General features: G+C 38.5%; 2 protein-coding genes across 2 annotated transcripts; one reads left to right on the top strand and one right to left on the bottom strand.

Moving 5' to 3' along the window:
- Window positions 1–429: 429 nt before the first annotated feature.
- On the bottom strand, window positions 430–12,555 carry Vang (Strabismus domain-containing protein Vang). The gene is made up of 6 exons (XM_074099284.1): window positions 12,240–12,555; window positions 12,009–12,118; window positions 9,682–10,656; window positions 8,087–8,268; window positions 6,793–6,902; window positions 430–5,670 (listed from the first exon to the last, which is right to left on the bottom strand). The coding sequence occupies exons 2-6, from the start codon at window positions 12,092–12,094 to the stop codon at window positions 5,362–5,364; spliced, it is 1,662 nt and encodes a 553-aa protein (XP_073955385.1). The 5' UTR covers window positions 12,095–12,118; window positions 12,240–12,555; the 3' UTR covers window positions 430–5,361.
- A 205-nt stretch (window positions 12,556–12,760) lies between these two features.
- On the top strand, window positions 12,761–16,398 carry LOC141436344 (uncharacterized). The gene is made up of 4 exons (XM_074099283.1): window positions 12,761–13,325; window positions 14,642–15,531; window positions 15,674–15,809; window positions 16,041–16,398. The coding sequence occupies exons 1-4, from the start codon at window positions 12,851–12,853 to the stop codon at window positions 16,325–16,327; spliced, it is 1,788 nt and encodes a 595-aa protein (XP_073955384.1). The 5' UTR covers window positions 12,761–12,850; the 3' UTR covers window positions 16,328–16,398.
- The last annotated feature ends 46 nt before the right edge of the window (window positions 16,399–16,444 follow it).

Raw genomic sequence — 16,444 nt, 5'->3', positions numbered from 1 at the left:
TAGGTCGATTAGTGTCAAGTGTCCCATGATATTTATTTATTTAATATTAGAAACTGTAAGTACAATAAGTTTATCACAAGCAATGGGATGACAAAACTGGTTTTTAAGCGAAATCATGTATTATTTAGTGATAACTAGTAGGTAGTATTTTTTTTAGTTACTGGAAGAGGAGGTTAGAAGCAATATAATTAGTACATTAAGAAAGTATTAAAATAAAATAAATAAAAAAAGCTGTGATAAATGTAAACATGTTACAGGCCTAAATGTTAATGTTTCTTTTATTTATTAACTTTTATAACAGTACAGTACCTAGTACATGAAATGGGCAGTATCTTTTTTTCAGTGATCATGATGAACCATTTTGCTGTAGTAACTTCTACTTATCTTGACTTATAAATGGTTCAGAGGGGTTATAATAAAAATACAAAATAAAAATCACTTTACATATTTAATAAAAATACAAAAGTGTACAAATTGTCTTACAATGATTATATCAAATCTTTGTGCTTTCATTCAGGCAAACTTTTGTGCTGTGAGATTCTGCTCGAGTATTAAAACCTAAAACTATTCATTCATCTACATACAATACTCATATTAGTAGCTATACAGATATAAAATATTTAGAATGTACAGCATTCAGATGGATATAAAAATATTAAAGTTATAAGTCACAATTTCACATAATTCTAAATTATAACTAACCACATTTTATTTGCCGGCCGATTATGAAAACACCAATCGAAAATGACAAAAATTTGTGTTCAATATGAATTAATAAGTAGAGCAATACAAACTTGTCGAATTAATTCGACAGGAATTGTGTAGCTACACAAATTTGTGTCACTTCTAAAATCGGCCCCCGTTTTGAAAACAAAACCAAATAAAACATTCGGAGAATAAATAACTATTAAATCGCACTGGACAGAATTTACGTCCGAATACCTAGCAATATACAATATGACGCGTCATAGAAAGAGATAAGCGTTATAGAGCTAAATTACCTACATATTTGTGCCTCTATTCACCGAGCGCCATATTGTGATTGCACTACAGTTGCATAATACTAATCGAAAATTATTTCATGTAGATCGTCTTCCATAAGAATAACTCCGAATACCATCGGGTATAGTGCAAATCCGCTTATCTATCAAACATGAATACAGCGTATCTGCACTAAATGTTGTTAAATACTTGTTTTATTCCAAAAAAATTAGAGTTCGTATGGGCTTGGTGCTTCATCACGTGGTGATTAGGAAAACTTTACGTTTTTTCGAACTTTCATCAAAATATCACGCGCAGCGTTGAGCGCTTTTTCCCAGGTGGCAGCACTGACGCACAAATGACAGTACTTTCTTGATAGTTATTTCTGTCGCTTATAACAAGTCTGTGGCAAGCGCTAAATTTTAATTATAGATCAATGAGCCGTTTTTATTTTCTGTTTGCAATTTTTCTTATAAAATCGTGACTATAATTTACTACATGAAAACTAAACGGAGGGGGGAGGTATTGGCATGGCATCCATATGTCACGCGTAGTCCCCAAAGCGGGGTCTAAAATTGAGTAAAAAATAGTATGGGGACGTTCCCTTACGCGGATTTGCACTATCCCCAGCGATATAACCTTTTAGACTCACTTTACTGTGTGAAAATGGCAGCAATACCCAACTTTAGTATGTTATAAATTATAATTTATAAGTCTTTAATTTGTGTTTAATTTCAAATACCTAAAAATCCATACAAATACGTCACTTAATTTTACCTTATCAAATTACTAAGCAGGCACAAGCAATTTACATAAGGCTGCGAATTGAGCATTTTTGTCGCTTTAATTTTAAAAGGGTTTAAATTTTTAAATACACAAGTATCAAAACTACTTGGTGCTATATAAATTTGACAGCGCATGACAAACGTTTAAGTCTTACAAGACTTAGGGCCTGCTTCACCACTTGTCGACTAACTTTAAGTGACGGATGTCAGTGATACCGTCTCTATTTGTTTTGTCCGAATAAACAAAGACGGCATTACTTTTATCTGACACTTAAAGTTAGTCGACAAGTGGTGAAAGTGAAACATACCATAGTTTACAAATTACAGTCAAAAATAAATATAAGCTTTTCCTTACTTTTTTTTTGTAACGCACGCTTTTTCATTTACCGTACTACCTACCAAATTGTGTTGACATGTGGTGTATAGACGCAGACTAGATACAGCTCGCAGTGAATAAGTGAAGCGCACACCGTTAATTTCTGCGCACGTGACAATCACGCACGCCAATCAGCATTTACGCTTGCCCGTGCACCCGCCCCGCGCGTCGCTCAGTCCCCTACGATACCTTATTTTGTGCTTATGCGCATTAACGGTCACCGCTTCCTTACCTGCCGCAAATTGTACTTAATGGAATTTTATGTGTATTGTTTGTCTCTATCTACTACTTGCCATGAAGTGAATATTGTCAATACTTTAAAAAAACTCGCAATTCCATATTGATGATCTTACTTAACTTTCCTACTAGGAGTGCTTCAAATTCGCGAATTCAAATAAGTTAATATGATACTACGGTATTAATTATTCTTGCGAGAAAAAATAATATATTTTATAACGTTGACTGCATACTGAGCGTCGTATATAAAAGCCATCTTATAAATTTAAATACATATATGATATGTTATAATTAATTACCAAGCAATCTTTGGTATCCTATGTAGACATTACAATTGCACTTTTTGAAATTTTGCATATAAACAATACAGAATTTTCTAGCCAAGAACACCTGCCTTTTTCAGTGTGCCTTTCTAACTGTGTTAGTCAGAAAGAGACGCACATATCGATTTTTTATACAAGGTGTTAACTGAAAATTTTCAGACACCTCAGGAGTCTTTTTATTTTAAGTTAGTTTATTGCATTTATTTTCAAATACCTACCCTAATTATTTCAAAAATATTCGTATGTTTTGCGAAGTCAGTAATTCTACTTGATTTCAAACTTCACACTCATAATTTATGCTTTTCATTAGCATTTCGCCGTTTTTTTTTTAATAAAACCAAACTGACAGAAAAACGGCCAGTCCGTCAGGCCGTCTCCGTCTATTCGAACAAAACAAATAGAGACGGCATCACATTTAACCGTCAATTACCACTAATCAATGGATGGTGAAACAGCCCCTTATAATTGTAAATTGGTTTAACTTATGTAGGTTTTGCATTAAATTGGTCAGAATTAGTCAGTTGCGTTATAGCTTTGCATACTTTAGTTAATCATTTCATTGTACTGTAAATTTAAACTTTCGAAAAATCTATACTTCTAAGTCTTGTCGCAAAAAAAAATTAAGTCTAGTCAGTTAATTTATATGAATAAGTATCAAAAGTGTTTTTATGTATTTTTTAAGATCGCACGTGTGTATCTGTGTATGAAATGTATAATCGCAAATGTTCTTAGCAATGTTTCCTCAAAAACAGTGAACCCGTTTTCGTTCGAGATATTATACTTTGAAATTAAATTTTCTGTATTGCAACGGTTTTTAAGTCATTTTATTCTATAAGCGTAGTCAATACGATACGCCAAGGCTGTTTTTATTTTGCAATAGCAAATGATATCCCTAACGAATAAATATCTTACTATAATCTAACCTATGATATGGTTTAACCTATTTATTATACTATATGAAATATAAAACACAGCGGTCATAATACGTATGTATAAAAAAGAGAATAACAGCAAGTTTTTTTAGTGCAACCTGTAGCTTATATAGCTATGGTATGGCATAGTGTAATACGTAGTGATCTTACATGTATATTGTCTTAACAGGGACTGATTTCCACGTCCGTATTTACTGAAATTCACTCATTAGTTATAATAGTATTAACCCGATTGGTGTATTTTGTTTACATTTTATACTTTTTATTTTATTTTATTCCAATGAACATTTCATTATATTAATCACATTTTGATCAATTACTAATACCGTATCACTAGACAGTTGTGAGATGTTACACTTGCCCTAATATTAACTTCCGCTTGCATTTACAAAAAAATCGTATAAAAGTAAAATCCCTAAAAATAACCTAAGTTCTTAATTAAAGTAAAACTTGTGCGTAATCTAATATAATTTCTAATCTACTTATGACATAAAAATATGACACAAAAATGTACATATCACCTAATAACGGAATTGATTTACGTTACAATTAAATGCATCCGATTACAAAATGGCTTCTAAAAAATTTCAAATATCAGACTTTCAATTTAGTGTTTTTGTCCTAGTAATAAACTATAAAGCATTACTGGGCAAGTACTTACTTTCATAATATTGATTACCAAATTTAAGGAGAGTTTAAACATCTGCTCCAAGCAGAGTTTTAGCCTTAGCACTACAATAACGCTTGGGCATAGTAAATAGGCATATTGTTTACGGCCATTGTCATTCATCTGTGCACCAGTCTAGTAATGTTTAGTTTAATTCTATACCTATATTATTTTGTGTAATAATGTCACAATCGAAAAATACAAACTGAGATATAGATGCATAGAAAAACCAGAAAAATAAGACCAGCGCTGGGAATCGAACCCAGGTCCTCGGCATTCCGTGCCACGTGCTATACCACTACACCACCACTGGACAGTGATACATACACGAATTTCTCCTATGCACCACATATCTCAGCTTGTTTGTTTTTCTTATTTAGTCACTTAAGCAGCGACACTAGCGACATCTATGCTGTAGCCCTCATCGAGAAACTTTCAGCACAGCATTGGAACTAATCGCTCACCCAGACAAGAGATGTAACAAAAAAAAATTGGAATTGAAATAAAAAATACAAAAAGATTCCAAAAAAACAATCTTAATAATGTCACGAATAATTAATGTTTTTTCTTTCTTTCTTTCTTAATGACCGTGGCGCTTTTTTCCGCAATAGTGACACGGTAATGAATAAGAATGGCCGCCATCCTTTTTCCAGATCTGTGCACTTAGTCTAATTACCACGTCGCTTTTGCAGGCAAATAAGACAGATGCACAGATGAATGACTGGTTGTTTACAGACAAGGAAAATAAATTGCGTCTGATGTCAGGGAGTATACGCCCTTTGATTTTATACTTTCAAATTCATTTTTAAGCGTACCTACCTTTTAAAACTATTACAATGTTTTATTTTCGCCTGCAATTAAACATAACGATCAACATTACAATGTTACAACATAACAATCAGATACTTCTTAACCCAAACTGATGCTGCTTGGGTTAACAATAAGAGTACTTAGGTATTTTTCCCACAGTAACTGACGAAGGTAAAAAAGATCTGCCAATCACAACCTAAACCCACTGTCATACCAGCCTATGCTCGTCCCCGCAAAGAAAATCGTCCTGTCAAACGGACGTCTCCGAATTCAGCCTCAGAATGAACCTATTGCTCTTCGGATCCACCACTTCCTCCATCAGACTGAACTTGGGCAGCTGCTTTATAGTGCATATGAGGGATACGTCACCCTGCCGCAGTTGGAACTCTACGTTGTCAGCGAGTGGACGGGCGAGGAGCTCGTCGGATATGAGGGACCAGCGCTGCGTCGGCCGGGCCTCGGAGTCGGCTGCGAGCACGGGGCCTTCCACGAGGAATGGCTCGAGGAAAGCCCGGGGGGAAGCGTCCTGGGACAGGCAGCGGCCTAGATGGGCTAGTACCTGTAAAAATACGTTATATTATAGTATATATCCATACTTTTAATATTATAAACGCGACAGTGTGTGTTTGTATGTTTGTCCGTCTTGCACGTCGAAACGGAGCGACGGATCGACGTGATTTTTGGCATAGAGATAGTTTATAGGCCAGAGAGTGACATAGGCTACTTTTTATCCCGGAAAAATGCAGTTCCCGAGGGAACAACGCGCGATAACCGAATTCCACGCGGGCGAAGCCGCGGGCAAAAGCTAGTTTACACATATAACTACCACGTTATGACGTTGTAATATTGTAAAATTCTGAACCTTTGTGTGCACCGCAACTTATTAGTAATATATTCTGACACCACGTTTTCTAATACATTATACGTTCTGATCTGCGTCTTTAATATTTTCGGAAATAAAGTATTTGTTTGTGTGTACTTCATTAATAGAAATAGAAAATAATTAATTTATAAAAGCAGTGACACATACACAGGTTAGAAAAATAGATAGTTGCCTTTATAATAAGGTCCCGGCTCAGCATATCGCTGGTTGAAAACCAGCACTTTCAACCAGCACTGGTCTTCCACCGGGCCGCAGTAGTGTAATTAAGGAAAGTATATCTCCAGTATACATACACCGAGGATTCATTCGGTACAGCATATACCGTTATTAACTGTATGAAACAGAAAACATGCGAACACCCAACCCATTCGAGAACGAAATGGCAATATGGCCGCCGCTCGCTCGCCCGGACGCTCAAACTCATACAGTTTGCGATAGTTAACCCACAGTCACGCTGCTGAGATATAATCGTAAAGAAGTAGAGGTAAAAGCCGTGATGGCCTAGTGCACTAGGCTAGTGGTTCTCAAGCAGAGGGTCATGGGTTCGAGTCTGGCCTCGCACATCTGATTTTTTTCGGAATTTATGTGCTAAATTACATTTGAAATGTATAATGAGCTTTACGGTGAAGGAAACAATCGCAAGGAAACCTGCACACACCTAAGAAATTCAATGGTGTGTGTGAAGTTCCCAATCCGCACTGGGCGCGCGTGGGGACTACGGCCCAAGCCCTCTCATTCTGAGATGAGGTCTCAGCAGTGGGATTTATATAGGCTGGGATGATGAAAGTGGTAAATTACCGAGTCAGCGGAGTGCCGGGGCTGCTGGCGCGTGGCGCGCAAGTACTTCTGCAGCGCGCGCGCCAGCGACGGGAACACCGCCTGCGCCGCCTCGCGCGGGCCCAGGGCTCCTGTAACACGTAATGCAACATTACTGTATAGCCGTAATATGTATTTTTAATTAGTTTATGTGCCGATAGATGTCGCTGTACGGGAAATTAAATCAACCTGAATCGCGCTGGCGAGATTTTTCCTAGCAAGTATAAAAAGGGTGTCAAATTGAAATATATTGTCATTCGCCGAGCAACCGTTCATTCGCCCAATCCGATTGTATATCAAGGACAGCGGTTGAACATTACAGTACAATACAATAACTCTTTATGGAACACCAACATAGAGTAAGCAGTACAGAATGCATGTATATAGATATTTTTAAGATAATTTTCTTTTTTTTTATCTAATATTTTAAAGAGACTAAAGTACACCAAATGTGACTATGTCAGCCTTCAGTATGACTAGGGAAGCCTTCCTATCATCTCGTAGCGATTAATACCGAAAATATTCACTTTCTTTATGGCTTTCACCCTTGCTGTTTTTAACAAATAGTAGATTGTGTCGAGGGGTTTAATGCTCGAGTTTTACACTCTTTTTCACTTAGATTGCGAGGAAATGAAATGCCACAATGGAAATAATTGATCAGAAAGTGTACCTTTTATTTTTCATACATTATTATTCAACTTTTTTTTAGTTTTATTGATTTAATTTTTAGTTTTATATAAATATGTAGAAACTTTTTTGTTTGTGGCTGTTGACACCTTATTTCCTTGGTCTTAGACGAAGATTTTACTTTATACACTAGAGCATAAAAAGTCATTTTATGTCGCCTAGATTCAGCATAAACAAATATTCATCATCATCATCATCATCTCAGCCTATATATGTCCCACTGCTGGGCACAGGGCTCCTCTCAGAACAATGCTTCGCAGGTTTGTGCAGGTTTCCTCACGATGTTTTCCTTCACCGCAAAGCTCGTGGTAAACTTCAAATGTAATTCCGCACATGAATTTCGAAAAACTCAGAGGTGCCAGCCGGGGTTTGAACCCACGACCCTCAGCTTGAGAGGCGATAGGTCAAACCACTAGGCCACCACGGCTTCATAAAAACAAATATTAAGGGGGATGATGTCCCATACAACAAAACTGTTTATTTTTGCTAATGAATGTCTAATGTTGTATAGATATTGGCACAGAACTCTAAGTGCGCGAGTCCGATTCGCATTTGGGCGGGTTTTTTCTCGTGCAACAGTGACACCCACCTGCGGAGGCGGCCTGGCGCACGCGGCGCACGTGCGCGAAGGCGTCGTCGGCGGCGGCCAGCAGGCGCGCGCGCCGCTTGCGCACGCGCCGCTCGCGCTCCGCCTCCTCGTAGTAACGCTCGTTGTGCGCCGAGCCCGAGTCGCGGCGCCGCGCGCTGCCCGTGCACGACCCCGTCGTAGACCTCAAACAATACGCACGTTACAACTACATATACGGGTCAATCAACTATTTTACCGACACTTTTGGCGTCTCCTGCGTTACCAAGATTGTCTCTAGCGTTACCAAAAAATCGTACTTCCAACAAGATATTTCACGCTTTAATAGGTTGAACTTACGTAGGATGGCATGTATACATGTACACCATCTATTAAATTACAGAAAAAACATGTTTACTTACAAAAATCTGCAATTGTTTGAAAAATGTCGCGGACAGATTAGTGTGGGTAAAAAAATTGATTGGCCCATAAAACAAATCGTGGGTTCTCGCCTCTTCACAACTCACATTTCCCAAATGTTTCATTTGCCAACTGAGGATTTTCTCTGAAACTGTATTTTTGTTTTCGGAACTTTCATAAATACAAACCTAACTTAACCTACTGTGTTCCGTAAAAGCATAAGAAAATACATGCAGAAAAATTTTTGGTTTCTGGGAAAATTAATAGTTGGGAAATGAAACAGTTGGCAACATTTGGCAAACAATAATTCTGGGAGAAGGCAGAATCCGCAAATGGTATCTAAGAGGCTGACTTCAGATATCTCATAGGCAAATTTATATACACTTGGGAGCAAAGAAATCGAGCCACCACCCTTGCAAATTTTTACGTTTCCATAATAACACTTACAACCTAAAAAACACAAAAAACAACGTAAAAATTGCAAGGGTGGCTCGATTTCTTTGCTCCCAAGTATTATATCGTCACTAGCTACTTTGAAAAAAGCCCGTATCTCAAAATCGATAATTTTACTGAGTGAACTTTATGAACATTATTATTATTACATTATTTCAAAAGTAAATTTTGTTGACGTATTAATTTGAGATTTTTTCAAAGTAGTTACGATATCCAACTCTTATTGCAGTCAAGCCATGAACAAAATTACGGAAATCAATACAATGGGTTCAGTGGCATATTTAGGCGTGAGTGAAGCGGCCTCGACAAGTAAAATCCATGAATCCATCGCACAAGAGGCTAAGAATTAGTGCATCTCATACTATTTTTTAACTGGCTCCAAAAAGGAGGTTATCAATTCGGTTATATGTTTCCAATAGGCATCCAACAGCTCCGTGCAAACCGCGTCAACTAGCGTAGGCCCCAAATGCAAATAATGTAGAGAGAGTAGTTTCAAGTTTTTCTAAATTAACAATTAAAAAACAAACTCGCTTTGCACCACATGATTAAAATAATAGATTTAGGGGCTTTTTCACCATCCATTGATTGATTTTATTGACAGATAGGATAAATGTGATACCATCCTCGTCTATTCAAACAAAACAAACAGACGGCATCACATTTATCCGTCAATTAAATTTAATCAATGGATGGTGACACAGGGGGTTAATCAGCTGTATTAGAAAAAACATTTCAAAATGCCTCACCTGGCTTGCCCAGGAGCCGCATTAGTATTGGACCCATCCACTTCATAAAATTTAATACTGGATTGCGCCTTCCTCTGAGACTTTGATATGGGAATTTTCTCCAAATATGGATTGTATATTGGGAATTCCGTATAATACTTCTGTAAAACCCACACAGCTGCCCGTTGCACACTCAACTGGCCAATAGAATAAGACCTGCTTTCACCATCAGGACTTCGAACTATCTTTATATAATAAGCAGGCTCCAAATGCCGTATCTCCATCAATATAACCCCTATGTAATGTATAAAAAGTAATGTGTCCGCAAAGCTTGATACATAGGACACTAATGCATTGTAATCAATTGCTTCCTCTCCCAATGCCAGTGCTTTAGTAGCTTCAGTTATTTGTACAATGTAGAATAACCAGTATGAAAATGTGCACACCGCAAGTATGACTAAAGTCATGGCTCGGAACACAAATATTCTTGGTAGTATAGCATTTCTTGATCTAAGAAACACCGCCCACACTCCTATAGCCAGGAGGACTAATTTAAATGCTATAGATAGTAAGATTCCTTTACATTCAGCTGTACAGGATAGCAATTGCATTCTTTGGCTTGGCTGTATAGCTATGTTGTCTGTGAGACCAGGAAAAAAACCAATTTTCGGCAACACTACCATAGCCAGCGGGCTGACAAAAGACACAAATGACAAGCCAAGGGCTAGAGTAGTACCAAAATATCTAGAGCACACAAAACCAAGCCCGCTATCAGACTCCATTGGCCAGTTACTAACATCCTCCATCGACTGTGAGCCTTCAGAGGTGTTGCCAGTTACGGCTGTGGTGTTTTCTCCCCAGTTCTCATCTTGTGGAAGGATTTGAACTTCGATGACCTCCTGCCCATCACGCCCTGTCTCTGGGTTTATGTTAACGCTAGTCTGGAACGGGGCCATTATGCCGTCACTGCCGTCTTTTCTTTGTGATTTTGAACTTCTGTAACAGAAGATGTTAGTGTGTTACATATTAAACAAACATTTCCATAGTATAAAAATGAGTTCTGCTATTTTGTTTTATCTGGATTTGTGTGGCACTGACTATGCGTGATTATGCATGTACTTTTTTATCTGTGCTTTTTGTTACTATTTGTGATATCCCGTAATTTGCTTCCATGTTTTTACAAGTTTAACCTACTCTGTAATCTGTAGCTGTTGGTTCTTGGAAAATAAATGATTGTATTTCACGTTTCTAAGGTAGACTACAATTTTTTACGAGTTTATGATAATAGTGTCATGATTTTTTGGTCTGCCCTAACCTAACCCAACCTATGTAGTCAGGACCCCCTTGCTTTTAGTCCAACCGTAATCAAAATCTACATCCCATATTAAGTATAATGTATTTTTATAATAAACACATTAATTTATATTGGTATTGCTTAAAGCATAGTTAAAACCTAAACTAAAATATTAATTACCAGGGGACGCACAAAAAGTGTGGATGACATAAAAATGACTAATCTTGCACACAAGATGATGTTTTTATTTAAACTTCCATGTGACATGTCCTAGGTTAAGGTTGACTGGTAGAGATCCCTTAAAGGGATAAGTTCGCCTTTGTACATATATTTCATTGTTTGTCATCTGTGTTTGTTTACTTATTTTGTACAATAAAGAGTTTACATACATACATGTAGTAACAAAGTAGCATTAATGAAGTAACAAAATAATCTTATTGTAAATAAATCAATGGAATTCAGTGAATAAAACAAATTTCATATTGTTTAATAAATAGGTTGCTAAATGATGTGATAATTGTTTATGAAAATCAAAAATACTATTTGAAATCATCCTATAAGTTGTTTGTCGTCATCAGCACTTTTTGACCGACCCCTGTTAATTACTAACAAACAGTTTCCTCTCTTTCCCTCATAATGCCAACAACAGTGTCCTTTTACTTTAAAAGATGTTTATGTGTTGTATTCACTCACTCAACATAATTGGCCAGTTCAAGTCAATCAAGTCTAATTAAACTACATACTTATTCAATTAGACATTATTAGTGATCAATTTAAGTACACAAGTTTCATGTGTGCTTGTAATTGTAATATAACATAGTAGATTAATCTAATAAAACTAGCTAATCAAGCCATTCCTGTTATAACTAGGTTAAAATGTATCAAGATTTATTCAACAAAATATAGTTTATGTTGTGACACAAAACAAGTTGAAAGATATTTTTCTAATAAGATTTCTAACCAAGGATACCCTAAAAAAGCCTTTTCTTGTTGAAAATGTAGTGAAGCGTGTGGTTTTTATTAGCAAGCTTTGGTATTCGTAAGATAAACATACCGGGTGCTCCGGTGAGTGTGCTGGCGATGCCTAGAGCTGCGTCGCGACCGACTGCTCAGTTCAGAGCGCACGGATTCCGTCTCCATGGTCGCTCACCCATCAGCGCAGGCCTGCAACCAACATTCCTCATTCACTAATCGCACCATGAACACAGGCCAATTAAATACCCAGGGCTTCACGGAACTTTGAACACGACACAAGATTTTTCAAACAGAAACGAACAATGTATACCTCAGCTATCTCAGAGAACATCACCCCTGCATGATCTTATCACTAAAAAGGAGAATTAACGCCGCATTATCGATAATTACGGGATTTTTCACATAAAAGCGTCGTTTTATAGGTCGCTCAGGCGAAATCACATTAAAGCTAATCGGCTGAGTTGAAAATTCATATTCTAGCACAATTAATTACGCGCTATCTCACTCGCACACGTACACAATCTAGCATCGGTCTCTGTCTTCCCTTCCCCAGTGACGTTACGTCTTCTTAATTTGGTGGAATAATTTTCCCTGACACGTTCAGAAACCGTGCGACATTCTATGAGATTACTGTCATAAAATGCAGTCGTCGTAAAATTATTTATGACGCAAATAAAATTTTATTCGCCTGAATAATTATGTTAGTTTTTCTTTTAGTTTTACTTTAATTTTAATAAATATAACGTTTATTATTCCATCCAACACGTCCAACTACGAAAGCGCTAAAGAACTGGCGGTCAATTTAAAAATGTAGAACACAAGATTACCAAGACAGGTATGATAAGATAACATTTGGTTGCGGGCAGATAACTCATTCGCAGTTACCTTAGTCATGAAACTGTTGTTTATTGTGTGGAAATAATGGAGAGCAGTCAAGTTCCACCGGCGAGGCAGCAGCAGAGACGACAAAATGGCGTTGAGGATCTTCACTTGGATCGGGTGGTGGCGTCGCAGCCTGAGATCGGACCCACACCTCCGGACGGGGGATACGGGTGGTTAATTGTATTTTCTGCCGTCATCTACCACGTCACAGTACCCGGACTATTGACGCTCTACGGTCTTATAATACTGAAAGCGATCAGAGAAGAAGACCACGACGAAAACGAAGTGTTTAAGATATGGGACGTAGATATAGCCTTAGTACCGGTCATAACGATAGTAATGCGACTACTCCTGGAGTCTTGGTGCAGAGCTGTGGTGAAGACCTTCAACATGCCAAGATTCATGGCCCTCTCTGGCCTGTGCCTAACCGTGGCGGGCATACTTTTGTCAAGTTATTCGACAGACGCGAACAGTAACGACCATATTATTAACGTCTTCTCTGGGATGTTCGCAGGTAAGTAAGCAATTGTTTTATTATTCATTCATTTGTTTGACTATGCAGAACGTTTCATAATGTTAGTAGGTATTGTGTTGTGTGAGGCATTGAGTCGAACAATGTGTTATTTTACGACTTTGTTGACATAGTAGGTGTACAGGTGTATACATTATACATATAGGTAATATACTTTATAGGTATTGATCAATCAGGCAGGGTTGGTCCTTATTGTAATCGTAGTATAACAATGCAAAATGAATTCTCAATTGCAAGTAATAAAGACTGTTTTCTTAAATAGGTCAATTATGCTACAAATATGAATGATGATAGAGTTAATAGCGATGATCGAACCAAACCCAATCCGTTATCAGATACCTAATCTTTCCGAAGAAACTCCAGATATGCTATAAATCTTAGTTAAAACAAAAACAACCATTTAAGTAGGTACCTACTTTTAAGCGGCTTTATTGCAGTCCTGGATTTATAAATAGGCCGTATAGGCCGCGGCCTAGGGGCGGCAGCGGCCTAGGGGCGGCAGATTTCAAAAAAATATTATTTTAGAAAGTTACATAGGGCGGCGGATATAAAGTGGCCTACACTCATAATAAACATAAATCCGCCACTGCTCTATTGTTCTTCTACTAATAAAAGTTGTCACGTAGTGTAGCCACGTATTTATCCTACCTACTTTTAAGTAGGTAGGATATAATATATATTTGCTTTAGTTTAGTCTACTTGACAGTAAGTAATTCACAGATAATTTACCTACCTGTATGGACATATGGACATAAATCCATGCAATAGGTACAGTCAAAGAAACTGAATCACCAGGGTAGAAACTATTTGCTACTGATGTCATATTGACATTCCATACATCTGCAAAAGAAATGATGGCGAAAGAAATTGATTATAAAAGGTCTCACCCTGGTACGCGCGCGATTAATTTCCTCGACTGTACCTACCTACATACTAGAAATGCGAAAGTAATTCAACCTATCTGTCCTCACACTTAAACCAATGAACCGATTAAAATGAAATTTGGTAGGTACCTATAGAGATGTTAGAGACCACGGATACAGAACAGCCCTTATCCCGGAAAATTGCATAGGTACCTACTGTTCTCAGGAAAGCGATAAAATAATTACGCGGGCTATATATATAACTAACTACTACTATATAAATAACTACGGACTGCCTGTTTTCGCACACGGTTTTTTTAATACAAAAATAGGCTTGCGTACGTTTGACCACAATCACGCCAGCTTGATCGTAAGCGGAGACGTGGACTAAGAGGGAGCACGCTTCGCTAATTTACCAACAACATTATATTCCAGGCGCTGGCTGCGCGTTAACCGGCCAGCAGACGGAAGTGATCATAACCCACTACTTCCGCGACCGACTGACCACGGCGCAGCGAATCGTGCGCATGGCACCCTCCGTCGGCAACTGTCTGGTGCCCATCCTCCTCGGATACCTCTGCGCCGTCTACACCGGCGACGTCGTCGTTATGATATACGGAGCCATCCTCATGCAGAACTGCCTCTTCCTAGCCTCATTCTCCAGACCAATGTACATAGAAAGAGTCATAAGAAGCACCTACAACATGCTCAGAGACGCCGTAGAAGACGAAGACGAAGTTATATTCAACCAAAGAAAGGAGGATCCTGAAGCAAACGCGCAAGCGCAATCGAGCTCACAAGCACAAGATGACGATGCAACTGACGTAGTAGTCTTCAAATCTAACAAAAACGCCAAGGAAATTATAGATCCTGCAGTCCAATACAGAGAGACAGCGAAGACAGCAGCCACTGTAATTAGCCCACCAAATCACAGATTCTCGTCGGATTTCAGCGAAATGTACTCTGATAATCTAAGACAAGACAGATTCTCCTCCGACTTTGGCTCATTGGACATCTCTAGCTACAGCAGGATAAGTGGCTACCAAGAATTAGAGAGCATAGACAGGAATCAACCGCAACCATTGTACAGAGAAACGACAACTGATGCTCCTCAGAACATTGTCTTTTCGGAAGTGTCACCAGGCACTGCGAGGAGAACAGCGGCTTTGAAGAAAAACTTCATCACTGTAATGAATATGCTGATGGATCTGAACTTCTATTTGTACGCGTTGCTGCACTTGACGACGACGGTGTCCATATTCGTGCTGGGGGTGATGTTCGCGCCACTGGTGTGGCTGAAGAATCCCACCATGAACATTTGGTCGGTAAGTGTTGCCCCGTATGTATAATGCGTACATAGCAGAGGCCTTCCAAGTACCTACAGGAGGTCAGCAGGTTTAATTGAGTTGTTGATATCTAGCTTCATCTGTGTGAGAATCAATATGAATGAAATGACGTTAATTCCAGGTGGCATCATTAATGGCGGCAGCACATGGCTCGGCGCTGTGCTTCATAATGCTGTGCATCGTGCTGCCCAAATCCATCAACGAGAAGGCGAGACTCTGCGCCCTGTTTTGTGCCACTGGCGCCATGGGCTTTTACGGTAAGTTTTTAAGAACCCTCTCCGGATTGAAATCGATTTTGTCAATGACGAAGTTCACACTGTACATACCGGGGACATACGAGAATACATTTATTTCAAGTGAGGATCGGAAGGTATCTTCCGATTCTATATACGTGTATACGTACGTGCGTACGTGTATGTATATACTGCGTGCATTTCCTCTCTAACAGCAACATTGCGTTTTCATAGATATTAACTTCCAAATTACAGGTATAACCATATCAGCACACAGAAGCCTACTCCTCATCTGGTGCATGTTCTCCAGTTTTGCAACAGCCGCCTCCACCATCGTCCAGCAGCCCCTTTACAACAGTACATTGAACGAATTCGATACCACAGCAACCATGACCACGGCTAACGCAATCGTAGCAATATTCCTCATGGCCTGGTCACTGGCTCAGAACTACGAATACGTTGCGTGCTTTGAAACAGCTGCTATATTGCAAGCTGTGACAGCTGCTGTGTTTTTGGCGTCGTCTTTTAGAAGGCGGAGGTGATTTTTGGATTTTTTTTTTTAAGTTTCGTTAAAGTGACGTCATGCTAAAGTCACATTATTATTACACTACACACCCTTTTTTGGTTTGACCACTACCTACAGTGTTGCCAAATTACAG

The sequence above is a fragment of the Choristoneura fumiferana genome, chromosome 16, assembly GCF_025370935.1.
Source record: "Choristoneura fumiferana chromosome 16, NRCan_CFum_1, whole genome shotgun sequence".
NCBI lineage: Eukaryota > Metazoa > Arthropoda > Insecta > Lepidoptera > Tortricidae > Choristoneura > Choristoneura fumiferana.
The sequence above is the reverse complement of the archived record's forward strand: the minus strand, read 5'-3'. Positions and strand labels throughout refer to the sequence as shown.

Bases quoted from the DNA above. Each gene is read 5' to 3' on its own strand.
- LOC141436344 (XM_074099283.1), top strand. From the start codon at position 12,851: ATGGAGAGCAGTCAAGTTCCACCGGCGAGGCAGCAGCAGAGACGACAA. The intron at 13,326-14,641 runs GTAAGTAAGCAA...ATTATATTCCAG, and splicing joins CTTCTCTGGGATGTTCGCAG to GCGCTGGCTGCGCGTTAACC. The intron at 15,532-15,673 runs GTAAGTGTTGCC...CGTTAATTCCAG, and splicing joins CCACCATGAACATTTGGTCG to GTGGCATCATTAATGGCGGC.
- Vang (XM_074099284.1), bottom strand. From the start codon at position 12,094: ATGGAGACGGAATCCGTGCGCTCTGAACTGAGCAGTCGGTCGCGACGC. The intron at 10,657-12,008 runs GTATGTTTATCT...CTTCTGTTACAG, and splicing joins CACACTCACCGGAGCACCCG to AAGTTCAAAATCACAAAGAA. The intron at 6,903-8,086 runs GTGGGTGTCACT...TACGTGTTACAG, and splicing joins GCGCCAGGCCGCCTCCGCAG to GAGCCCTGGGCCCGCGCGAG.